This window comes from Electrophorus electricus, chromosome 3 (assembly GCF_041902795.1).
Source record: "Electrophorus electricus isolate QZ-2024a chromosome 3, ASM4190279v1, whole genome shotgun sequence".
Taxonomy (NCBI): Eukaryota; Metazoa; Chordata; class Actinopteri; order Gymnotiformes; family Gymnotidae; genus Electrophorus; species Electrophorus electricus.
In genome coordinates, this window is record NC_137499.1 from 369,317 (window position 1) to 393,612 (window position 24,296).

General features: G+C 42.6%; 5 protein-coding genes across 11 annotated transcripts; 1 reads left to right on the forward strand and 4 right to left on the reverse strand.

Annotated features, from left to right (window-relative positions):
* Window positions 1-449: 449 nt before the first annotated feature.
* tradd (tnfrsf1a-associated via death domain) lies at window positions 450-6,378 on the reverse strand. 2 transcript variants are annotated; one of them, XM_027012857.3, is made up of 6 exons: window positions 6,242-6,378; window positions 4,270-4,328; window positions 3,994-4,147; window positions 3,540-3,820; window positions 1,354-1,480; window positions 450-1,261 (listed from the first exon to the last, which is right to left on the reverse strand). In XM_027012857.3, the coding sequence occupies exons 2-6, from the start codon at window positions 4,288-4,290 to the stop codon at window positions 963-965; spliced, it is 882 nt and encodes a 293-aa protein (XP_026868658.1). In that variant the 5' UTR covers window positions 4,291-4,328; window positions 6,242-6,378; the 3' UTR covers window positions 450-962. The 2 variants fall into 2 exon arrangements, with proteins under 2 accessions (XP_026868658.1, XP_026868660.1); XM_027012859.3 differs by having other exon boundaries at window positions 4,270-4,340; window positions 6,242-6,358.
* Window positions 5,915-8,072, forward strand: fbxl8 (F-box and leucine-rich repeat protein 8). Of its 2 annotated transcripts, XM_027012854.3 has the most exons (3): window positions 5,915-6,187; window positions 6,699-6,782; window positions 7,097-8,072. In XM_027012854.3, the coding sequence occupies exons 2-3, from the start codon at window positions 6,745-6,747 to the stop codon at window positions 8,061-8,063; spliced, it is 1,005 nt and encodes a 334-aa protein (XP_026868655.2). In that variant the 5' UTR covers window positions 5,915-6,187; window positions 6,699-6,744; the 3' UTR covers window positions 8,064-8,072. The 2 variants fall into 2 exon arrangements, with proteins under 2 accessions (XP_026868655.2, XP_026868654.2); XM_027012853.3 differs by lacking the exon at window positions 5,915-6,187 and having other exon boundaries at window positions 6,352-6,782.
* Window positions 8,073-8,096: 24 nt separating this feature from the next.
* On the reverse strand, window positions 8,097-13,624 carry ogfod1 (2-oxoglutarate and iron-dependent oxygenase domain containing 1). 2 transcript variants are annotated; one of them, XM_027012850.3, is made up of 13 exons: window positions 13,409-13,624; window positions 12,930-13,075; window positions 12,787-12,833; window positions 12,591-12,691; window positions 12,140-12,256; window positions 11,659-11,750; window positions 11,390-11,518; window positions 11,202-11,315; window positions 10,549-10,628; window positions 9,550-9,776; window positions 9,307-9,423; window positions 8,850-8,908; window positions 8,097-8,581 (listed from the first exon to the last, which is right to left on the reverse strand). In XM_027012850.3, exons 1-13 carry the CDS (start codon window positions 13,563-13,565, stop codon window positions 8,435-8,437), a joined length of 1,533 nt encoding a protein of 510 aa, XP_026868651.2. In that variant the 5' UTR covers window positions 13,566-13,624; the 3' UTR covers window positions 8,097-8,434. The 2 variants fall into 2 exon arrangements, with proteins under 2 accessions (XP_026868651.2, XP_081564860.1); XM_081708734.1 differs by having other exon boundaries at window positions 13,163-13,551.
* A 1,017-nt stretch (window positions 13,625-14,641) lies between these two features.
* Window positions 14,642-18,827, reverse strand: acd (ACD shelterin complex subunit and telomerase recruitment factor). 2 transcript variants are annotated; one of them, XM_027012827.3, is made up of 13 exons: window positions 18,316-18,827; window positions 18,100-18,221; window positions 17,772-17,862; window positions 17,536-17,615; window positions 17,388-17,432; window positions 17,232-17,278; window positions 16,941-17,092; window positions 16,784-16,862; window positions 16,503-16,667; window positions 16,303-16,404; window positions 15,605-15,954; window positions 15,394-15,470; window positions 14,642-15,075 (listed from the first exon to the last, which is right to left on the reverse strand). In XM_027012827.3, exons 1-13 carry the CDS (start codon window positions 18,424-18,426, stop codon window positions 14,940-14,942), a joined length of 1,557 nt encoding a protein of 518 aa, XP_026868628.2. In that variant the 5' UTR covers window positions 18,427-18,827; the 3' UTR covers window positions 14,642-14,939. The 2 variants fall into 2 exon arrangements, with proteins under 2 accessions (XP_026868628.2, XP_026868629.2); XM_027012828.3 differs by having other exon boundaries at window positions 18,022-18,221.
* Window positions 18,828-18,968: 141 nt separating this feature from the next.
* vrk3 (VRK serine/threonine kinase 3) lies at window positions 18,969-23,766 on the reverse strand. Of its 3 annotated transcripts, XM_035530646.2 has the most exons (15): window positions 23,574-23,766; window positions 23,296-23,498; window positions 22,782-22,922; window positions 22,558-22,701; window positions 22,311-22,451; window positions 22,102-22,184; window positions 21,944-22,010; window positions 21,777-21,858; window positions 21,603-21,702; window positions 21,386-21,481; window positions 21,144-21,276; window positions 20,876-20,996; window positions 20,624-20,682; window positions 20,345-20,480; window positions 18,969-19,105 (listed from the first exon to the last, which is right to left on the reverse strand). In XM_035530646.2, the coding sequence occupies exons 2-15, from the start codon at window positions 23,450-23,452 to the stop codon at window positions 19,102-19,104; spliced, it is 1,464 nt and encodes a 487-aa protein (XP_035386539.1). In that variant the 5' UTR covers window positions 23,453-23,498; window positions 23,574-23,766; the 3' UTR covers window positions 18,969-19,101. The 3 variants fall into 3 exon arrangements, with proteins under 3 accessions (XP_035386539.1, XP_035386541.1, XP_035386536.1); XM_035530648.2 differs by having other exon boundaries at window positions 22,102-22,157; window positions 23,296-23,766; XM_035530643.2 differs by having other exon boundaries at window positions 23,296-23,766.
* Window positions 23,767-24,296: the final 530 nt, after the last annotated feature.

Below are 24,296 nucleotides of genomic sequence, written 5' to 3' on the forward strand. Positions count from 1 at the left end.
GATAATCTGCCTTGGCCTTCGTTACAGGACAGAATCTTGTGTCCACATGAAAAGAAATCCTATTTACAAACATGGCAGATGAGACATTCAAGGGATAATCCAGGCTACATGTAACAACCTTTATCTACCACAACCTCCTATTACCACAGAAATTTCACATATTTCTGTATAATAACAGAAAAGGAACCAAATCATTTTAAGTGTGTGGTCATTACTCCTAACAAAGTAGTGCTCAATATTGTAAATACACTTAAATTATGAGACTGCACAATCCTACAGTGAAACGATAACCATTACACTTACAAGTGCCAGAATAAGACTGCTCAAACAGAATCTCAAGATTATTCATACTAAAATTCTGTTGCATCTCTGAAACAATGAACTGCTGTTTTTACAGCTTAATGTACAAATACTTTGGACACAACATCAGAAGAGTCTTCTACAGAATATCACTTTTTGTTTGAAGTGTTTATTTAAAATACTAGCTGGTTTCTATTTTGAATATTTTTTTCTCCTTAATTCATGGAGACATTTTGAAAATGTGTGTCTGTGACAACAGACAGTTTGTTACATAGATAGGGGTTAAGTTACAATTAGCCTGTAAAATACCTTTATGTTAACAAATAAATATTTTTTAAGTTGCAAGGAGTTTACAACTCCTGCACATTAATTAACGTTCCCACACATTCAGGAGTGGCCAAACACTGAACAATCCACGGACATGATGCCCACTTGCAACCTTCATGTACTTAATGTCACTTGAAATTAAAGGTAGAAAACAAAATTTCAAAAAAAACTTTTAAAAATACAAAACCATACCCCTAAGTACCAGATGGAGATGCACACGTGCGCGCGCATGCACACACACACACACACACACACACACACACACACACACACACACACACACACACACACACACACACACACACACACACACACACACACACTTTTCAAGTCTCTCACTCTCGTGGCTGGATGTCCAACATGATCTCAGCCATGCTGATTAACTTGCTTTCCTCCAGTGCGTTGATGAGGCGTCCAAGCCTGGCACTCCGACCCTCTGATTGGATGAAGCGTCCCATAAGCTGATAGGCCTGTTCGTAAAGCCCCTCCCTCTCATACTCGTAGGCAAGGTTATCGATGGCAGGGCCCTTCAGGGCTCTGCAGCTCTTCTGTAAAGCTCTACCCACTCGCTTCCAGTCCCGTCCCACATGAGCAGCGAACCGCTGCTGGTCTGCAGATGTCAGAGGCCTGTCATCTTTACATTAGACACAAAAGGGAACACAAGAATGATTAAAAATGCTGGTCAACTGCTGGTCCTCACCAAAAGGGTGAATTGCTCATACTCACCAAACACACGTTTCTGGAACAAGAAGCAGTTCTTTGGCACTTCCTGTGATGTAGGAGCAGGAGAAGCATAGCTATTCTGTAGCTGCTGCTCCAGTTGTGTGACCTCATCATCTCGCAAATGTACTGGCTAGAAAGAGCCAATTAGACAAAAGCATACACTATAAACAGCCAATAAGACAAGTGTACAGGCAACAAGGCAAGCTTCAGGGCTTGTGAATCAGGTTCTGATTCACAAGACAACACTGCCACAGCATGACTGCTGCAGTAGGATTGTATTCCACATAAACCTGTTAATCTGGTAATCTATTATTCTAGTAAACCGTTTCACATACACTACGAGAGCACTTGCACATTTCTCCAACACATTATCCCACGCCCAATGTCTCTACTGACTGCATATGGGTGCTTCTGTGACTTTTCTGAACAGAAAGGTCCTTAGTTTTAATTAATGTCACATCAAAGCATACAATGAAAAAAATATATCCATAGTCTTATTGGAGTTCATGTTTCACTCCATCTGTTGGTGTAACTTTCTCCTCTGACGCAACATTCTACTCTCGTCCAATTGGTTAGATGCAACGCGGAGGCCATGCTCATTTGCATAAAGTTGAAATCTGATCCACTTTTTCATTGAGTGACAAGGCTTCATTTGCCAGAACCCCTCACGCATGGTGCAAATGTGTCACTGAAACCAAGAGCATGTGGTGCAGTGAAGTGGGCAGTGTGCTCGCTGTCCTGGGTGTTCTGATGTCACAGAAAAACTATGAAATTTATAACAGCAATCGCTTCTATACTAGTAAAGCTATGTGTAGGGTTGTTTTACTGTCTTGTTGGGATGTAATGACCCACTTGATCCACAAATGTGTCTGGCTGGGATAAAACAAACATTTTGCTCGGTAATAGCGCAGGACATGGTCAAAATAATTAAACCAGAAATATTTTGGTACAACTGATTCAGCAAATATGACAAATTCATACCTTGAAACAATAAAGTGGAAAAGCTGAACAGAAGCAGTGGAGCTGACATCTAGGGCTCATTCTATGCCAACTCACCTAGACCTCCTAGTTAATGTCACAAATTGTGAAGTCTTCTATTAAAGGATCAATAAGTCACCTTTACCACCAAAAGATAGCAAGCAATATTTATGAAGGTGATTATGTATCAATTTTTAAAAAATATTCCATAAAGTGCAGCTGATCTGACATTAATCACTTTGCAGCCCTTAAAGTTTATGCTCCACAGGGTAGGTCCACACGTGGAAACTGTCATGTTAAACATAGAGCTAGTACTAAATCTCTGAAATATACAGTTTACTATGTGTCAGAGTAATGGCTGTTTCATGATCTGAAGAATCACCGGAAAAATTACTTATTGATCCATTAAATTCATGAAACCTTGCAAAATCCTACAGCTCTACTTGAAATACTTTTTTTAGTTATGAATTTCTGAAATTTAGACCTCTGAGGTAAATTCAATCACTTTTTCACTAGCTTGGGTTGACATTTGCACTGAACATCCAAAAAACCCTAAGAGTAATTTGTAACGTTTTCATGTTAGTATTTGTTGCAGGATGTTTTACAGTAATCAAATAAACAATTTCTTTTCTCTTTTACACGCCCCCCCCCTTTGATTTACACTACCTGTTTTTCCTAAAATGAATCTCTCAACTAGTTTTCACTTTCTTGCAACTAAATCTAGTTTCTGTAAGGTATGAATATAGTTCTGTCACATATCGTTATTGGGTGCAGCATAAATGAGTGCTACAGATCTTGCTAAATGTACCCTGAGCGCTGAAAAAAAAACCACACAAAAGATTACTCCAATTTCCTTGAAACCTTTTTAACAGGAAAGAGTTATTATTCATTGTTAATATATAAAAGAATTAAAACCCATTAAAAAGTATTTGTAGTAGGGCTGTTTTGCTATTCTCATGAATTTAACAGGTTTTCACAAAATCTTCTTTCAAGAAAACCCATGACATTAACTAGGAGGTCTAGGCGAACTGGCAGGGAATGCCACCCCCCAAAAAAACAAACAAAAAACCCAAAAATAAAACAAAACATACCAACCACGTTTAATTAAAAGGCAAGTGTAATGTTACAGCAGAATTAACAAGCACTTGCTAGAAGAAGGATTCCCACCAGGGAAAGCAAGAGTGACTCCCGAGATACCAGTAAGTGCCTACCTGAGACTGGTATATATAATGTAAGCAGAGGTCTGGGTCTTCAAGGTTCTGGTCCAAGATGTGTGTTCCTGCCTGCAGCCTGGCTTCCATAGGAACGCCATCTGCGAGTTCGAGCAGACGTGAAGCATGCTGGGACAGGAACTGCAGAAGCGAGCCACACGCATAGCTGTCCAGGAACCGTTTACAAGAGAGGAGGGTCATGAACTTCAGCTCCACCCCCAGGAAGGGGTCAGCATCATGCAGCTTCAGGATTTCATACCCATCAAGCCCACCTACAGCATCTGTTCCAGCCTCAGGCGCACACACAGAAGCACAAGTACGTACACACAGTGAATGTCTTATCCTCCATTTGAGGAAACCACGCATGCACACACAAACACAGTGAATGTCATGCTTAATTTGAAGAAATCACACACACATATATATACACACACCTCTCTTTCCTTACACCCACCTGTAAGAGTGAGTTTGATAACTTTAAACAGGCTGAACTTTCCATGCTTATCTTTGTAGAAGGTGAGTAGGTCACATCCTGGATTTCTACACTGCAGGAAGAGCACAGCACATCCTGACCAAGCACAACTGTTTGTGCAGTTCACTGCCAACTTCTGCAACCCAGAGAGACAAACAGTGATGCACTAAACAACAGCAAACATGTACATCACACCACTGATGACAGTAAACACTGCTGCTGAAAAATGCAACTGAATAGCTGAAAATGCATGCATACCCTGTTTTCTGTACTGTCCATTCTGTGATCATCCCAGGCACCTGCGCTTGTCTCAGTGCCTGCAAAGACAACTTCAGAGGTAAACCAGGTGAGGAGTCAAATTCTCTCTGCCGAGGCACAATGTAACATCATCCATATCTGCACAGGGGTCATTCCATGCCACTTCACCTAGACCTCCCAGATCATGTCATGGATTATTGCAATTTTCTTGAAACTTTTTTTTTTAATGGGAAAGTGTAAATATTCAATATTCAATCCAAATTTAGATCAAAGGGACAACTTAAAAGTTTCATAACTGAAAAGGTATTTGAAGTACAGCTACAGGATTTTGCAAGTGCTCATTAATTTAACAAATTCCCCCACCCCCAAGAACATCCATGACATAAACTGGGCGTTGAGCTGGCATGGAATGACCCACAAGGATCAATAAACATGTTCACATTGTTTATTAATTAAAAAACACAACTGGCTCCTGCCACAAAAATGTGAAGGATCTTTGAAACAAAGCAGTACAAAGTTCTTTTTAAGGAGATGAATCATCTGATGTTTGAAGCTGAAATGTGAATTCTAGACTGGATTCTTGCTTGCACTGAGAGCAGGTGCAATCAGGATTGAAGTCACAGGTGAGGTTTTTGAGAGGTAGCATTCTGGACACTATAAAAAAGAACAGTGATAAATGTTCCGTTCCCTCCCACAGTCCAAAAACATGAAGATTAGATCATTTGTCCTGGTGTGCCTGAATGCCCAGTGCCCTAATAAAGTTATCCTTGGGTGAGTGTGTGTGTGTCTGCATGCCCGGTGGTGAATGGTGCTCTGTCCTGGGGGTTGTCCCCTCTTCTCTCCCCTCCCTGCACCTGATTCAGTGCCCCAGAGGGCTGAGGTTTCTGGCTGAGAGAACGCTGTATGTATGCGTCCCAGGGGGTTGAGGTTTCTGGTTGAGAGTACGCTGTGTGCAATTGGCTGCTGCTTCTCACTGGTGTGTGACTGGATGTAAAAACTGTGTGTTAATTGTAATGCAACTTGGGTTCATTGAAAGGTGCTGTATAAATATAAGTTCATTCATTCATACATTCAACGAAGACCAAAGATGACTAGTGTCATCTCTAATGTTGCAGAAAAAGAGAGCCAGCAGGTCCTATGAGTTCATGTACCCAGTTTGGAGAGGTTTAGTTTACTGAAGCCATTCCAGCGTTCCAGACATGTACGTTTGGAAACAGTGAGGTCCTCATTAGTGTTGGATGGATCAAGCATCAAGAGAGAATTCCGAAGGTTTGTCAGCCAAATTCCACTTAATCCGGACTAAAAATTAGGATCTTCTGGCAGATTTGGAATGTGGGTAGGATAACGATCCTCTATTGGTAGGGAAAGTCCATCTTTCTAGCAATAAATCTACAAAAATTAAAAATTTAAATTACATTTGTCTATACACACTGACAAACAGATACATAAAAGCCCCGTTTTCATTAGATATCTCTTACGATGGCAGGCAGAAGCAGAAGAGAAATTATTTCGCATCAACAGCTAAATCTAACCACTTCCTCCAGAGTCAGAAACTAAGAGGTATTCATTAGCCAGAATGAACTGGGTCACGCTGGCCTGGGGAGACAACTGTCACGTGACGACGAAACTGCCCGCGTTACGCGGATGTCGGTTCCAGGTGGTTAGCCAGCTAGCTAACGCTTTAAAGCTCTCGTACACTTATCTCATCTTTGGACGTAGCTTTGACATTTGATCACAATCAATGTCTGTATTTCATTATTTAAAATATCTTAAAGTGAAAAGCTAGCAATAAAACACAAAGTTTTGCAGTCGTATGTACTTTTAATTGTCTCCTGCTCTGAGCAGTCTCACACAGCTAACAAAGCTAACGCTAGCTAGCCAGCTAACAAAAACGTTCACTTCAGAAGGACCTAGCAAGGTAACAATGTGCGTCGACAACCAAATGTAATCAAAACTGTCTAAATGTACTTACACAACGTTGTAAAGAGCCGCCTTGTCCACCTCACACGAACACGTTTGTAAAGTTTGGTAACTAAGTCGAGTAACGAGAGAAACTTTCTAAAAACTGAGAGTAGTTGGTCGATTAGGCCACACCCACGTCAACACAGGCTATTCTGATTGGAGGAGGTGCCCACACTGAGCAATCCGATTGGCTGAAGGATCTGCTCTCGTTCTGCAATGTGTTTAACAACGGATCTCTTGGCTAAGAGGAAGTGAAGAAAATACTTGATGGATTAGAGAAGAAATGCCACCTTCGTAGCTTGTAAAAACGTCCAAGTTTAATAAATAAAGCCATCTGTCTAGCGTCTTAGCTGTTGGAGATTTTGTAATGGACGTGATAATATCGTTCTATGTATTTAACCTGAACGTCCGCTAATGGCAGTGCCAGAGGAGATCCTTGCGCACATTTTCTCTTTCCTGTCTTTAAGGGATAAATGCAGCGCCTTCGCAGTGTGCAAAGCATGGTCCAACATCATGACACATCCCAGTGCGTGGACGCAAACTGAAATCAAGTAAGTAAACGACTGTGCCAGAAATGAAAAGGAAATTGATATTACTCGAAGTTCTGGCAGATCAAACTTCATTAAAGCTCTTTAACCATCAGATGTTTGTGTCGACTGAAGCTTGTTAAACGGTGCTTTTGTTGCTCTGCCTCTACCAGTGAAGTTGCTACTTTTTCTGAGCTGTAATAACATGTTAAAGCAAGGTGATATGGTCTTACAACCAAGGCCATGTCTTCTCTTACCTTATCATATATCCCCGGACTGAGTAATGTATTAAACTAGACAGGCAAGGCTTTTACCTAGTTTCTCTCTTCTTTTCTCAGGTGTGATTCCGGAGCAAGCATCCCTCAAAGATTGTCAGTCCTGCTGCCAATGGTCAGACACTTGAAGCTGTGCATCAATGTGACTGAACCAGCCAATCGAGAGGCAGGACTTTGGGTCCTTCGGCAGACTGTTGCCAGAGGTGACAGTCGGCTGTGTGCGTTGTGTGTCAACTGTTTGGGAAATCCACCCCTATTTTATGCTGGACAGGATCTGCTCCAGGGTTTGTTGGACATTCTGACGGATGGGTCATCACTCACTGTGCTTGACCTGAGGGGTGTTCCCTTTACCCTCAACGATGCCTTCGTCAGGAGTGTGTCCACACTTTGCCCTGCCCTCCAGAGTCTGTTCATCAATAACAGTTCACTGGTGTGCGGTGTTGTCGCGGAGACAGTTAGGGACGTGCTGAGGCTCTGTCCTGCTCTTACTACCATTGGCCTTTTTCAGGCCAGCCTGTCCCACGATGTCCTCAAAGATCTCCTGTTGCCCCAGCGACCAGCACTGAAGCAGATTGAACTGCGTTGCGAGCGTTCACTAAAGTATGTCATGCCCCTCTGTGACCAAATATGGGCAGAGGTGAGACAACGGCACCCTACTCTACGGGTAGATCTCGAGCTGGACCACACCCTCCCAGAGCTGCATGTTACAGGAGTCCTGCAGCCCAGCATCCCGGTCCGACACCTTCGTCTTCTCACCTGGACGTGGCTTCTAGATGAGGTGTGCCTGGTTGGGCGAAGTTATGCAAACACACTGGAGACGCTTGAACTGCAGACCACGCCCTCCCCAGAACTCAACTCTGTGCTGATCACATTGGCAACACAGTGCACAAAGCTGTGTGAGGTGCATTGTTTCTGTGTGGTGTCCCAGGAGGTGATAACAGCATTCTGCACACATTGTCAAGGTCTGCGGAAATACACACTCAAAACACGCAAAGAGCCACACCCCTGGACCTGTACCACACTTACATAACATACACAGGCACTGAATGGTCAGTCAAGTAACTAGCAAATAAAAAAACTTTTATTCACCAAAGTGTCACAAATGATGTACAGTTCAAGGTCATCACACTGTACCATGTTAGTTACAATTTTTATTGATTGACACCAGTTATAACTAATAATATACATTTTGAGACAGACCTCAAAAATATTTGTAATTTACAAAACCAAATTGCAATCAGCAATCTACGATGTCCCCTATGTTACCTGTTACCTGTATGTTAGACTTGCTATTAACGCTCTACAACCTGGCACGTAATGTATTTTAAGTGCTGTATGAATTTAGTGTATCTGTATAACAGATTTGAATCTTTATTGTCCATGTTTGACATGTAGTCCCATTCACTCGTAGTAGGTGAATGAGAAGTCATAGTAGGCTGTGTGCTCAGACTGTGCACTGCTGTGGTTGATGTGTTTAATGAACTTAAGAGTTTCTTTGTCTCGGTAGACTAGAGACAAGGAGTTATCCTCTGGATACACAGTGAGGAGCTGAAAACACAAATGTGTGCACGCACACACAAACACAAACATACATGAAAGTTTACAGATTGTTATAAAATATTTGACTAGTATGATAAGCTATTGGTTTAAGCTTTTGCCTATTTAGCATTGCCTGTTGTGTTTACAGTGCAAAGCGGAGTACCGTTTTATCTTGATGAATAAAGTGGATATTTGATGAAGTTGATAAGAGCACTTTGCCAAATAACACTAAATGAAATTATTCTGCTTAAGAACAATTTCCAACACCATCACTGACCTCTTCGTCTTCGTCGTGTGCAACATAGGAAGTAAAGCCTCCAAACTCCGGCTTCCACCCTACAAACAAAGATGAATAATCTCTGCTCTCTCGTACACTGTGGTTTAGATTAATCTCTGTTTCTAGTACACTGTGGTTTAGATTAATCTCTGTCTCTAATCTAAACCACAGTGTACTAGAGACAGAGATTAATCTAAACCACAGTGTACTAATCTCCGTCTCTAGTACACTGTGGTTTATTACTGCTATGGTTTGGGTGTTTAGAACAATCACTGCAATACCAGAGTCTGACATATTTGATCATGACACCAAATGAAGAGTGATGTTGCAGACATGCAGATCAGTGGGACTACAGTGAAATCTCCCCACTGACTCATATCTGCTCATAATGTTACCTGTTAAGGTAAGTGTGATTGAGCGGTATCTGTTATGAGAGGAGCATGTGAACAGGTGTTACCTGTGCAGCCCAGGTGGAGAAGCAAGTCTAGTGCAAACTCCCTTTTTGTGGAGTCGTGCAGGAGAGTGTAATCACCGTGAGCCCAGCGTCGCAGTTCACCAACACAGCTAGGAGGGCCTGAACCAGACACAACCACACACACACACACCTAGTACGCAGCCAGACAATCATATCAGCTAGAACAGGTCAACTCAGGCATCAGAAGAACATTTCAGTACGTGAAGTAGGGCAGACTACCATCACCTTTGTCTTTTTTCTCAGCCGGTGAAGAAGTACTACTTGTGTCTGGTCCACCTGTGTCGTTTTCCTCCGCGTCCTGTTCTCCATCCTCGCTGTCTCTCTCAGCCAAGTAGTGCAGAGAAAGACCCGTCAGGTTGGACAACAGCAGGAAGAATGGCTCAGAGGACAGCAGCTCCCAGCATTCCTTTAGGCATGCTGGGACACTCTGCAGCTCTGCAGATGCATAGCACCTACACACACACACACACACAGGTTAATGTAGCCAGTGGCGTCCTGCATTATCATAATAACTATGAACAGACTAATTAATTATTGCACATAGAAACAGACTCTGTACGGTCCTACCCGAGTAAGACAACTAAATACAATAAATTAAACTGGCCTTAAACTTTCAAGAGTCAAACAATCAAATTAGTATCGAATTAACGTATGGAACAAGCACTTACACGTCTTAAACCCTTCTCATATTAAAATAATATATATGTAAATATGTGAGATCACATTAAACACAGACTCCTCTGTATTAGTTTGTATGTAAGGAAACTAACAGCAAAAAGGTGTTTAAATGTTGCTCCTCTCAGATAAGATTCAGGGCAGGTGTGAGATCCCCTCCATGGACCCAGACCTATCTAGGAGACGGGCCTTTATATGAGCCATGTCAATGTGGACAGGAGTTTAAAACAGAGGATTATGGGAATGATTTACAGCACGTTTACAAGCTTCAGTGTGTACAAGTTACAACAAGATCTCAAAATAAAGAATCTAAAAGATACCTTGCTTATTTTGACTATATATGAGTTGTGTGTAAACACAAGACTGTCATTTGTTCATAAAAGGAACAAATAAATTTTTGAAAAGGAAACATCACTGAGGGTAAAAGGGAATTAAACAAAACTTGCTTTAGATGTCTCTGATCTCGGCTGTAATTCCTAAAACAGAAACACATTCATACAGAGGCATGACATTCTTGATAAATGAAACTTGGTGCTACACAGATCTCACCTCTTATTGGGTGGACCTCTTCCCTCCCACTGGATTTCAGCCAATCGCAGAGCATCACACACTTGCTTCAATTTCTCTTCCTGATTAAGTGAGGAATGAGATGTGAATGAACCAATTACTTTCCAACCCAAAAACACGGTGGTTTCTAAGTGTGTCTGCTTTATTTCTCCATGGAAACAGTTGCCATGTTCAACCTTTTTACACGTGCCTCCATTTTATTTCATTCTCCTGTGATCACTTCCATACCAAACAGAACTGAACACACACTACATGGACTAAAGTCTTGTCTATACAAACGTATTTGTTTTCACATTGTTTTAGCACCCAGGGGATAAAGAAGTCTACAAGGTGCATTGCACTGAACTATAAAGCAGTATTTAAATATTTAGGTGTTACTCCAGCTCCATGCCTCTAGCAGAAGTGAGAAGTGGCTCCTCCACATACATTATCTATGAGCTTCCTCAGAAGTAAGTAAGAAGTGAAATAGTTTCTCCTTCAAGTGTGACAGTAGAAAAGACCAGATGTGTTCTGAACCTTTGAACCTTGCTGCCAAGGGTAGTTTGTTAATAAACTGTAATCAGATCATCACTGGTGTACTGTGAGCTAAAACCAATGTACAAAGATGTGTAAGTTTTTGTGTGACACAGACTTACCTGTAGGAAATTTGGTAAGCGAATTTCTGAACTGCTCTCAAATTCCTGCTGCACTTGTGCCTGATACAGCGGTTCCAGGTACACCTCATTCACCCACTCAAATAACACACTTTGCTGAACACAGACAGAACTGTATTATTTGACACATCCTACAGAACACTTGTGAGCACACACCAGCCTGGACTTACATCTCTGGGGATGTGTGTGTGACAGGGGACTGGGGGCTCTGTGTAGCGTGGGGGTCTTTGTAGGGAGGGGCCATGAAACCAGCCACTAATAGAGAGTCTGCACTTCCCTTCTGCAAGCACCTCGGACACCTGAGAGACAGGGAGGTTTCTGCTGAATGAATGAAGAATCACACAGACAAACCTACAACACATCAGGGACAGGGCTACAGTGTACTGAGATTGCTGCGGGTATAAGTAAGTCAGTGTGTTTCTAAAATGGTTAAAGTTACCTGGTGGAAAGAGACAGGAGACACTTCAAAAAACATCAGGGTATTCCAGCATGGCAGGAGAGACTTCACTACGCTCACTGGCTGGTAGTGCTCTGCACCAGAAACAACCGTGGCATGATGAAGAGGACACACACACACACCTACACTTACAAAATTATAAAGGCACCGCTCAACATCGCCAGAACATCCTGACCACGCGTACATTTTTTAAGTCTTTAAAGTCCCAGTAAGGGTGACCAATATACAAAATTATACATAGCATAAAGAATTAAACACATTCCTTAATTGTTGTTAAGAGCTATGCTAATCCAATAACAAATCATTCATCTTAAAAGTCCTAACATTCACGGCATTAAAACGGGACAGTGCTGAGCTTACACCGCACCCGACGCTTTGTCTCCAATAGGAACAACCACTTTAGAAATAACAACAAAGTTCTTCGTCGTATTAATTCCCACATACGTGGGCCACCCGCACACACCATCAGTGCTGTACAGGTCCAGCATCCCTCCATCACACACGTCCCAGGTGGGCACAAGGTAAAGGATGAACGCCACCCTCCGGCCTTCCAGCTCATCATCGTGACACAGCAGCACATCTGCAGGAAGAGGGGGAAAGAGAGAGAGAGAGACAGAGAGAGAGAGAGAGAGAGAGAGAGAGAGACAGAGACAGAGAGAGAGAGACAGAGACAGGAAACAGAGAGAGAGAGAGAGAGAGACAAAGAGAAAGACAGGAAACAGAGAGAGAGAGAGAGACAAAGAGAAACAGGAAACAGAGAGAGAGAGAGAGAGAGAGAGAGAGAGAGAGAGAGAGAGAGAGGAGAGAGAGAGAGAGAGAGAGAGAGAGAGAGAGGAGAGAGAGAGAGATGCTAAGAAACGCCTCCCACTGCGAACCTTCACCTCACCAGCTCTCCACAGGTCACTGACAATTACCTGTGCGCTCGTATTTAGCACATGATAGGTCAATGGTCGGCTCAAAATCCACTTCTAACACCTCAGACAGCCATGAGCGAAACTGTACAAAAATGAGGGACCTAACACATGGGTGCACACACACACAGTGAAATTGGTTGAAACAAACAAACAAAGGTTATAGTGTAGTCACCTCATGATTGGCACCGACACATACCTCATCTCAGAAATATGATGATCATTTCGAGTCTTTAGATCGTCAGACTGTAAACACAACAGTTCATGTATTCACTAGACAGGATCTGGAATTATGCCACCAATGAAGAACATCTGCCCATCAGTAGTTAGTTAACTAAGTACCTGTTGGAATTTGTACAGGTCGTTTGATTTGCCGTTGAAATTAACCTGAAGTAGCTCATTTTTCAGTCCCTCAGCAAAACTTTCATTGTGAATAAAGTTACTGATTTTACAATGTGGAAACGGCTCACAGTCCAGCTGGACGCTTCCTGTACACAAAAAGACATCGCATTCTCATCTCTTAATCAAATTACATTTATGGCAATTAGCTGAAGCTTTTAACCAAAGTGACTTACAGTTATGACTGAGTACAACTAGAGTAATTGAGCGTTTAGGTTCTTGCTCAGGGGCCCGACAGTGGTGAGGCTTGAACCAGCAACCTTCCGATTACAAGTCAAGTACCTTAACAACCACTGAGACACCACTGCTTTCTATGTCTGTTATTACTGCCCTTCTTCTCTTTAGTCTGTAGACGTGTGATTACAGCTCAGTAACAACAAGCTAACGTGAGTCACCCGCACGTGCGTGAACTACACACGAACCGTGTGAGTAGCGCGACCTCTTCTTCCACGCGCCTGTCATCCCGTTCCGAATGACAGTGTCCTCGAGGTCGGGATTGATCATGGCAGACTCCCCCCGTTTGTCTTTTTTGATACACGCTCCTGTGCTTGTTTCGCTCGACCGCCGCTTAGCAGACATAGTTAACCACGGAGCTCGAGATAAGTAGGTCGCGTGTGTATGACGTCATCAAAACACAAAACTCAACCCTTTCCGTTCACGCCACAGACCACGTGCGTGTGCGGTCTGGTTTGTGCGAAATAGATTTTTAGCGCAGCAACAGTGGGAGGGAGGTTGATGTTGGGGTTAGGGTAGTTATTGTTAGTGTTGGTGTGATTAGGGTGGTTAGAGGTAGGGTAGTTAGGGTTAGTTAGGGTAGTTAATGTTAGGGTGGTTAGGGGTAGGGTAGTTAAGGTTAGGGTTAGTTTAAAGGAAGCTTCTGTTGACAGAGATCTTTAAAGTTATTCCGACTAGTATGAGTCTATGCTACATTGCCATTGCATCTTTTTCTTATCACGGCATTATTATTTAGCTCCGTTTGTGAACGCAAGACGTCGTCGCCTTCAAAGTGAGAGAATCAGAGAACTCCGGTACAGATGATAGTGACTGGTAGACAGATATCCGTACAACACACAAAAGTTGCCTGACAATACATACAATAAAACCTGATTTTTAAAAAAGCCAGTCTTTAGTTTCTGTTTATATAGTTATTACATTTTGGGAAAACATTTTTCATTAATGTTTTATAAATGTAAGATGCAATACTGTACTATAATTGAGAAAATGTACTGTAATGTTATAAACTTTAAACATATAATGACCTTGAATAGTACATAGCTTCAGTTGTAAGGTGTTCTGTCAACAAATCGCAATTCATTTAATATTGCATTTCAGATTAAAATGATAGATTTAAATCCATATTTTCCATCGATGTAGTTCATCAGTGAGGGTTTTGATTTTTTTCTTTTACCTGAATGAAAAAGAGTACTTTTACTTGATACATTTTTGTGTATATGATGGCATGTTCCACTCCAAAAAGTAAGAAGTTCAGGTGGCAAAGTGATGCACTTTGTGCAACATTGGAATTTTTCATTTCCCCCCCTCACCAGTTGTGCACTTGTGTTATAAAATACAAATATTTTGAGGGTACCGTATCACAGCTGTGATCTGGGCTATATCGGGCATATGGGCACTAAAGTTTAGATGAAACTGTTACATCCATTTAGCATGTTTATTTACCACTTTACTCTGTCCCCATATCTTACAGGTACATTGCAAATTATAGCCCATCTATTTATTATTAAAATGTATTATTACAGTCCTCAGACCCCAGTATTTCTTAAACCACAGCACTAGAATATTAGTAAACTATACATACATTATTAAAATAAGGACATTTGTTTTAGCACCAGTAACAGTGAACATAACACTTCATTGGTATAGTTAACATATCATAAAACCATGAGTCCATATAATACTAATTACAGAATTCTGACATGTACAAAATGTATTGTTTCAGTGTTTTCCATTTGTAATTGTGTGTGGCAGCAGGGCTCTGTCTCTGTGCTCTGTTCCACCACTATGGTCCATACACATACGCCCAGGGACCCCGAGGTAAGCCATCGCCCACTGCACTAACTCCTCTGGGACTCTAAACACACACACACAGTCAAGTCAATCTACTCCAGATACTGACTAAGTCATAATGTCAAACCTGCCAACACTCAACCAATTTACCGCACCCAAAGAATTCATGGAAACTCATTGTAATTTGTTCATTCACAAAAAATAAACACTAACGTGTTACTATTTCTAGTATTCTTCCAATGCTCTAATTATGTTTAAGTCTGTTTCATAGTTTGCTTTTTCATTTCTATTCAGTGAAGGTAACAAATCCTGAGGAATCTTGGGCCAAACAGGCTAATATGTTTTTGTAAAATGGCAAACAAAGACAATTGTTTTTACTTACTTGAAGTGGGTTAGAGCAGAGACGACCTCTGGACTTGGTTCATATGTATATGAGAAACCGCTGCCATCTGAATGCACCTGAGGGGGAACAGGTGGTGAGGGCAGTGTGCAGGGTAGTTCATTGCCTGCATTAACCTCTCTCAGTGTAAATATTAACACAGCACTAATTATTTTAACGTACTCTAAGATAATGACTGCTTGTGCCCACCTACCTGGCCTGTTTTGGTGGGTGGGGATACAGGAGGGGTCTTATTGTGAATGGGGCCCCCTGGAGTGTTCTCTTGAGTGGACAGCACTGTACTGTGACCAGTCCATGTTGGTGGACTCAACACCTGCTGCTTGACTTGACCCTCCTCAGGTGTGTCTGTGCTGGTCTCATCACTCAAGCAGGTGAGGCTGTGCAAAGGTGGGTGTGGTTTCTGATAGGGTGTAACACTGCTCCCTGATGTCTCTCCTGTGCTGGGATTGGAGCACTGGGCTTGGGTGCTTGTTGCCATGGGCACTTGTGGCTCTGTGATCATCAGTGACTGGCTGCCATGTTGTGAGAGGGGCTCGATGCTGACTAAATGTAATGAGAATCATAGAAAAGGGGAAAAAACACATTCAAATATTATACAAACCCTGCAAGATGGTTATTTTTTTTTATTAATGAAAGGTTACAAACAAGAGTGACGTTAAAAAGAAGCTCAGATATTCATCAGGTTGTTACTTTAAGGTTAATACTTTTCTTTTACCAATGTTAGTTTAGCAGAAGAGTGTGGAATTGCAGATTTTGATCTCTCATTAGCAAAGCAAGCAGAGACAGTAGGTGTGTAAACACAGACAAAATGTCCATAATCTCACTAGCAATGTACATTTGTGTTATTGTGCAGATGTGTGTTTAGAATGATGAGAGTAAAGAGGAAGTCACTTTCTGAACAGGAGGACGGGGTTCCTAGCAGGTCAGGGGCAGGGCTGAACATGTCCCATGGGTTCACCATCTCTCCACTCACGCCTCCACTACAGCAGAACCCTGAGAGACCAGAGCAAAATACAATAACACCCCAACTAGGTCCCTGGAGTGGCATTTATTCTCCTCAGCATTTCCACCTCACTGCTTGGTTCTACTACCTGGTCCCATGTGGTGCAGGGTGGGACGGTCTCCATCTGTTGGCCTATCAAATGCCATGGTAGGGGAGTGTCTCTCTTGCTCCTGAGCAATGATTGGCTGGCATTTCATCACATCTGTATGGGGAGGCAGCAAGCCACTTGGAGTTTCACTCCCACTAGACTTCCCTGGGTACAAGAACATTTAAGGGAAAAACATGCCCCATGAGCCTCATGTGCACGTCTAGTGGAATTCTCAAGGGATCTTAAAGATAAGGAGCAATTAATTAGATGGCAGACAATACCAAGATCAGCTGTCAACAGCTCCTTCTGCTCCTCAGGGATTAGGAGATGAGACACAGGAGTGCTGAAATACTCCTCGCCCTGGAAAAGAAAAACACACACACTTGGATGGTGCTACTGACATCTGGCGCCACTTGGTAGCCATGGATACTCATTTACCCTGCAGCGAAGTCTCTCTCTGTGCCAGTAAGTAGGCGTGGCCACATTTGAGTGACACACAGTAGATGGGGTAATTCTCTTTATTGCATCATTCAACAAATCCATGATGATGTCACTGTGCCATGCTCCCATTAGACAGGAAAGAGGGAATCCTGGAAAACCAGGAAGACAATATTTTTGTTGACCACAATAAGGTGTGTATTTGATTGTCCATACAGGTAAATATTTAATGAATCAGTTTTTTTTTTTTTTTTTTTTTTTTGGTGGGGGGGGGGGGGGGGAGATACCAACCTGACTGGGAGCTCATTGAGTTGAGAGAACATTGTTTCCTTAGGGATCTGAGGTGAAAATAGGAACTTAAGATACAGGCAACCTCACACATTACTTGCTGAAAAGTCTCAAGTAGGATCGTCATAGCATGTTACACATAAACACACATTGACCTACCGCCATGTTTGTAAGATTTTTTGTTTAACTGAGTGGAGTGTTGTGCTGAAAGACAGAAGAACACATAGCTAATTCAATTAAATAATGGGGCAAATGAATATTTGAAAATGCAATGTTTGTATACTTGCTCTGCATATGGACATCATACCAGCTGGGTGGATGGTAATGTCTGGTGACTTTGCCCACAGTGATGACTTGACTCATCCTGAGATAAAACTGACATGACGTCTGAGACATACAATCAAATAAACATCAAAAACCCAAACAGATAGATCAGATGTTTACTGGTAGTATCTTATTTCATCACAAACACCTTTTAAAATAGTGACATACTAATATTTGATGTTAACAATGGCATGACTGACAATGTACTTTTTGCCATACCAGCTCTGGGTCCATGTGAAAGTTCAGCTGAAATTTTCGCACAGACACTGTTGTGTTATTCAGCCCCGAAAAGGTTTCTCTCTCCTCCAACCTGATATACAACCCACAAGAATTTCAAACATCACATTTCATTAGTCAGGCTAAAACAAATGACGCTGGCTTCTTTTCCACATCAAATAACCCCTAAAATAACCGTTCCTGATGTGAAGTGAGGACTGGATCGATTCATTTGACGAAATAGACTGATGACCTAAAATCACCACGAGGGCTCAGGTGTTTAGTCAGTGGTGTCATAACATCTAGTCAATAGGTGCCCAGCCGTGCTCACTCCTGCATACGTTCCCAGGCGGCTGCGCTGAGCACAGCAGGGATGAAAACAGCTCCGTCGGACAGGAACAGCATGCAGGCGTCAGGCTCATCCGTGCACTGTGCCGCAGCCACGTCGCCGACCTATACTCGGACAGAACAATTATTTCAGGGACTATTCTTCAAACGATCGAGTTTATAAACGGAAGAATATTATAAAAGGTAGCAGCGCAATCACCCCCACAACATGCGCTCTGAAGCTGATCTCCGGCTGGTATTTGTCGTAGTTGTGTATGAGTTGTTCGATCCATGGCTCCATTTCCGTCTCCGTCCTTCTGCTCCGACGCATAACGCCAGCGTTCACCAGTACCCGCAAACCAACTGGACTTAGCAGCGCTTTTACAGCAGTGCGATATTATGTATACAAGCTCAGCTGTGATGTTTAATATCCGCTTATGTTTATATTAACAGAAACATTAGTTTAACGTAAATTCCAACTGAAACTCGTCATTTCGCGGTTCTCTCGAGCCGTACGTTCATGTTTGCATTCCGTGCAGAAAACAGGCTGCAACATTTCGAGTTCCATGTGCTCGCGCGGGATTAACACACTTTGGATGCCCCCTTAAGGCGAGTAAACGCACAGCCACGTGCGACCCTGCCCTGACTGCAATAGTGCGAACACAATAATCCTTATTTCATTATGCTTGTTTGGATTTTTATTTATTTGTATTTTACAATTTCCGAATCAATATAAATGATTAGCAATATTAACAACTGAGAAGAACCAACAATGATGAAACAGAAGCATATAAACAAAATATTAAGTAAAATATCAGAATTTAACATTACATTTCTTCACCCAGTGTGATTAAAAACTCTAAGCACATCGCATTGTGTTAAACACTGAAACACACTTTAATTTGTCATTAAAACCATCTTAAAGTTCTAAACATGAACATAATGTCTAAAAATCCATCGTCATGCTCACATTGGCAGTGTCAGCTCCTTTTGGGCTGTTCCAGGTTTACCTGTAGGAAAACACACAAACACACACACACACACCTGTAACACAAACTGGACCACACCCACACATTTCTTTTCCACCCTTGGACATGCAGGTCTCCAGACGCATCTCAGCATGCTTGACAGACATCACATCATGGATGACAGCCCACCACTTGAAGCTCAACCCCAGTAAAACAGAGCTTCTGTACATCCTAGGTACTCCCAACCCTTACCATGACCTCACAGTTCCCTACAAGAACTCCCTGGTATCATCATCTGAAGCTGCCCGTAGTCTGGGCAGAACTTTGGAAAACCAGTTCTCATTCTCAACTCATGTTTCTAATCTAACCCGGTCTTGCAGATTTCTCCTTTGTAACATACAAATTTGGCCCTTTCTCTCCCAGGAAGCTGCCCAGGTGCTTGTGCAGTCGCTTGTGGTCTCAACGCTTGACTACTGCAACTCACTACTTGCTGGTCTTCCTCCAAGAGCCTCTACAACTTGTCCAGAATGCAGCAGCATGCCTGGTCTTCAATCTTCCGAAGTTCACACGTTACTCTGCTACTGTGCTCCCTTCATTGGCTTCCAGTAGCTGCACGCATCAGATTTAAAACCTTGCTGCTCGCCTACAAAGCCAAAAATGGACCAGCCCCTTCATACATCAGGTCAATGGTCAAAACCCAAGCCATACCTCAACTACTTAGAACCTCATGTATGGCTTGGCTTGAAATACCTTGCCTCAAGTCTCTTGGAAGATGAGCATCAAGACTATTTTCTGTTCTGGCTCCAAGATGGTGGAATGAATTCCCACTTGCTGACTGGACTGCAGAGTCCTTTGCAGTCTTCAAACATAGACTGCAGACCCATCTATTTGCAGAATATTTAAAGGCCAAATGATCCTGCTCCCATATTGACTGACTAAATTTGTACTTAATGTAGGGTATTGTTTATGTTGTTTAACAAATTCTAGCACTTATTGTTTATTGCATTTATCAATCATTTAAGATAGACCTTATGTATTTTGTATATCTAGGTATCAGCATTGATCCCTGTATTCTACAGTATTCTAGTTCATTGGTATGTTTAATTCTAATTTACTGTACTAGGATATATTCTATGAGTAAATGACAGCACTTTTGTAAGTCGCTCTGGATAAGACCATCTGCTAAATGCCATAAATGTACATATTAACACAACTGGACCAAACGTGGCTTGATGGGTGTAAACTGGAGATGGAGGCAGAACGTTGGAGTATTTACATTACCTGTAAACCAGCGGATCACTCACTCTTCCACCCATCTTCTGCAATGATTCATTAAGCCCAGTTTTTAAAAGTGAGTAGTTTGGCTTTTCAGTATAGTTCAAGCCCATTGCCTGAGTCAAGTAGCACTGCAGCGCTCCTAGAGACACATTCATCCCACGACACGAATAGAGAAAACGTACTCCAGTAGCATAAAGATGACCACACTGTGTTCAAACATCTGATAACTTATACTGGCAGAATAAGACAGTAATTCCTATATCTGTTAATACAAACACACACCTGAAACTTTCCTCTTTTTAAAACAGTAGCTCATCAGCCCATGAATGTCAGACATATACCTGTTTGAGGAAGAGAGACAGCAGTTTACTTACAAATACATGAACATAAGAACATACAGGCCTTAGGAATGTACTACACTACATCCAAAATCTTAAGAATTCTGTAGCATTGTTGTCTGTGCAAGGTTTACCACATATATGATTAGACATCTTTCATGCCATGGATGAGAAACTGTGTTTTGTTTTTTTTCACCTCTCCTTCTCAGCAAAGATGGCTGAGTTCCTCTGAGTGATGCCACCCCAGGGTAGTGTTCCTGTCATCCATGAGAGCAGGCAGTAGCCCAGAGACTGCACATCACTCCGGCGGGAGGGACCTGCAATGAATATGTACACACACACACACACACACACACACACACACACACACACACACACACACACACACACACACACACACGACGCTGGCTGTGAGTGGGCCACTCAGACCATGCCGCATGATGGGGCCTGTGGGATCTACTCACCAACCCCTTTGTGTGAATCAACGCTGATGAAGTTGAGGTTTCCTTGGTGGGGGGTTCTGCTGCTCTCACGGTACTCCACATGATTCCCTCCTGGACAGAACCTGAAGGCGTGACCAAAGCCCGACAAGAACACCTGAAAGTACATGCACGAGACACACATTCTATAAGAAAAACTGAATCCTCCATCCCTGGAGTGGAGCAGCAAATTTAGTAACAATGAACAGTACACAGAACACGCTGACCTTTGTCCTCTGTCCGTTTGTGGTGACATAGATGTTGCCAGCGTGGAGGTCTGCATGGGCATATTCATTCTCATGTATGAACTCCAGAGCATCCAACTAAAACATGAACACAGAAATACACACTCTTAAAACTAAACAAGCATCCTGTATACACACTTTGGGGAGCAATAAGATGCAATGACAATATTCACACAGATGCATAACCTCAAACACTCACGAGCTGTATTGCCAACTGCAGGACAGCCCTCTCAGGCAGGGACTCCTCTCTGTCCACAACTGACTGTAGAGTTTGGCCCATGTCAGGAAATATTAAAAATCTAGAGGGTGAAAGAAGGTGATCTAACAGTTGAAGGGATTTTTGTTCTCATCACAAAAATACACACACACACACCTGTATGTTTCATAAATCCCAAAGCCCACACAGGCTGGAATTCCTAGGAAGTCCATACTGTATTTTTTCATCCACTTCTCCACTGAAGAGAAACACACACACACACACGCAGATCAGTGAGAAGTCCTAAATAATTTTCTGACAAAGAATCATGTGTGCAGACAGACCTGCAATGGGTTTGGCTGCTCTTTGAAGGAAATTCTGTTCAACAAACATCTGTCCATCTTTAGTGCCCTACGGAGGACGCACAGACAGATACACGGATCCCTCAGTGTGTTTACACGTTCCCTTTTGAATGGGGTCACATGTTGGGGGCTAATCTCACCATTCTCAAAATGTGCATCCAGTCATCAGAAGTGGTTCCCCTACTGGCTTGCTGCACTACACAAAATATCCTGAGTTTAGATCCTTAACCATGTTTAATATATGAACAAAGGACAATATATTTTAAATTGAGTTTTCACTACACTATCCATTGGTTCAATAAACATCAGCAGTAGAAAAATGTTGGCCTGGTTCAAGTGAATATTCTACCTTCATATGTCAGCTCCACCTCTGTCTGATACAACAGTTTCACCAGCCGCCATTTTTTGCCTGACTGGTCACAAACCTCCGTCCCTTCCTGCACAGGCTCCACGGCACACACTCTCTTAGCTCGCTTACCTCTGCCTTTGGCTGAGAACACAGACAAGAAAACATTTACTACACAAAACACTCAAGACTGTAGGAGAACTCCTCAAATGGAGAATCCAGAACTTTATGTGTTTGTTTCACTGCTGACCTGAAGGAAGACTCTGTGAGGATGGAGAAGGTGGAGTCTGAGATGGCTGTGGAGTCTGAGGGGAGGACACTTCATTTGGCTCTGACTCCTCCAGATTATCAGGGGTTGTCTTTCGCTTACGTGGTGATTTCAGAGTCTTCTGGTCTGAAGGAAGATGACAATGTTTAGCTTTTTTTGTGGTTATCTGGACTAACAAACCAGTTAAGTCCATCCTCCCACTTCACCTGCATGTGGGGCTGTCTGAAGCAGAGCCACAGGTGTCGGCGCCGGGCTACTCGGCATCTTGATGGATCTTCGGCGTGTGGTTCGGATGGGTGAGCGAGTTAGTGTCGAGCTGGCAGAGGCCTTAACAGCTCCTAAATTAACTGGCCAGAAAGAATGTAAATCTAATCGCAGATTTCTATTAATGGGCTGTAAACCAGTGTCTTTCTTCCTCAGATCTGAATGACCTCAACACAGTGTTCTCTCTGGCAGCGCTCCCCAAACTAGTCCTTGCTACCAAAAGGTGTATGGCAGGAGTGTAATGACACAGATATATTCAAGTTCAAAACAACTTTTTATTATGAAATGAAAATTAAAACAATGTATTTATTCTATAAAGCACTAATTATATACTACACGGGTTGTTTTGGTTCAAAGCTTGTATTTCTCAGGGAAGCCTGCAGGCAAACGTAGGCGTTTCTAATAAACTATGGTTTATGCGTTCAGAGCACGACCGCCGTGTGCGGAGCAGTTTACCTTCTCTGGTACCGGCTGGGTGCGGCGGGCCGGGAGCAAGTTCGGCAGGCTCAGCAGGGTCGACCATCGGGCAGGGGAGCTTTTCCCCGCAGGCTGGACAAAATTTAAAGCCAGGCTGCAGCTTTGAGCCGCACTGCGGACAGTAATGCAGCAACATGCTGGCTCTGATATAAGCAGGGAACCGTGTCGAGGTTTCGCAGCACCTTTGACAGACAGGAATCGTATTATTTCAACGATAACGTCGTTAGCTGCAGAGCTATAATTTACCTCAGGGTTACCTGACTTCTTCTTGTACACTGGCTTGTTCAAATGGATTAAAAAGGGAACCTTAAGTGCGGAAGTGAAAAACTAATATGTAAAAACTATTAAAATATAGCATTAAAATCAGTAAAGTTAGCTATTTAGACTCGTTAGCCATGTTGGCTACTTTTTTTAGAAACGACGGAAACGGAGCGTATGACGGCATAACGGAGGCCGTTGAAGGCCAGTTCAAACGCGTTTGTTAAAGGACTGATAAACGTCTCACTCTCCAGGCGAGAGGCGCAGGGGATACATGAGAAATATGAAACGCAGGGAAATACTCACAAAATAGCAGGGGACACATGAGAAATATGAAACGCAGGGAAATATCCGCAAAATATTTACAGATGGACAGGCAAAGTCTGTGGCGCAGCTCGAGACAATAGCGGAGAACGTCTTTGTCGCTTAGATTACCTCCAGATCTCTAAATGAGAGGGCAACACCTGACACTAAACACATTCATGAGCAGGTTTGAGTTTGCTGGAGGATCAGAAGGGGTGAGATGTGTGTTTGATGCCCACGGACCTGCAGCTGCAAAACACACCCAAAGAAACCTTAAAGCTCACTGACAGTAGACTCAATGTGTATCTTAACGGGGTGACTTTCACTAGGATATTATGTACACGTCCATTAACTACTGTAAACACCTGAAGCTCACAAGTTTTTTTTTAAGCCTTCACTTGAAAATATCCTTTTGCTGC

What these genes read in the sequence shown, in the direction of transcription:
- acd (XM_027012827.3), bottom strand. Translation starts at nt 18,426, where the DNA reads ATGCGTCGGAGCAGAAGGACGGAGACGGAAATGGAGCCATGGATCGAA. An exon ending in GCCTGGGAACGTATGCAGGA is followed by an intron (nt 17,863 to 18,099) that starts GTGAGCACGGCT and finishes GTTGTATATCAG; the next exon opens with GTTGGAGGAGAGAGAAACCT. An exon ending in CTCAATGAGCTCCCAGTCAG is followed by an intron (nt 17,093 to 17,231) that starts GTTGGTATCTCC and finishes CTGGTTTTCCAG; the next exon opens with GATTCCCTCTTTCCTGTCTA.
- ogfod1 (XM_027012850.3), bottom strand. Translation starts at nt 13,565, where the DNA reads ATGTCTGCTAAGCGGCGGTCGAGCGAAACAAGCACAGGAGCGTGTATC. An exon ending in ACACACACATCCCCAGAGAT is followed by an intron (nt 11,316 to 11,389) that starts GTAAGTCCAGGC and finishes GTCTGTGTTCAG; the next exon opens with CAAAGTGTGTTATTTGAGTG. An exon ending in GCTTACCAAATTTCCTACAG is followed by an intron (nt 10,629 to 11,201) that starts GTAAGTCTGTGT and finishes TCACTTAATCAG; the next exon opens with GAAGAGAAATTGAAGCAAGT.
- tradd (XM_027012857.3), bottom strand. Translation starts at nt 4,290, where the DNA reads ATGGACAGTACAGAAAACAGG. An exon ending in TGGACAGTACAGAAAACAGG is followed by an intron (nt 4,148 to 4,269) that starts GTATGCATGCAT and finishes TCTGGGTTGCAG; the next exon opens with AAGTTGGCAGTGAACTGCAC. An exon ending in TATCAAACTCACTCTTACAG is followed by an intron (nt 3,821 to 3,993) that starts GTGGGTGTAAGG and finishes AGGCTGGAACAG; the next exon opens with ATGCTGTAGGTGGGCTTGAT.
- fbxl8 (XM_027012853.3), top strand. Translation starts at nt 6,646, where the DNA reads ATGGCAGTGCCAGAGGAGATCCTTGCGCACATTTTCTCTTTCCTGTCT. An exon ending in TGGACGCAAACTGAAATCAA is followed by an intron (nt 6,783 to 7,096) that starts GTAAGTAAACGA and finishes TTCTTTTCTCAG; the next exon opens with GTGTGATTCCGGAGCAAGCA.
- vrk3 (XM_035530646.2), bottom strand. Translation starts at nt 23,452, where the DNA reads ATGTTGCTGCATTACTGTCCGCAGTGCGGCTCAAAGCTGCAGCCTGGC. An exon ending in GGTGGAGCTGACATATGAAG is followed by an intron (nt 22,185 to 22,310) that starts GTAGAATATTCA and finishes AACATGGTTAAG; the next exon opens with GATCTAAACTCAGGATATTT. An exon ending in ATCTTTGCTGAGAAGGAGAG is followed by an intron (nt 20,683 to 20,875) that starts GTGAAAAAAAAC and finishes TTCCTCAAACAG; the next exon opens with GTATATGTCTGACATTCATG.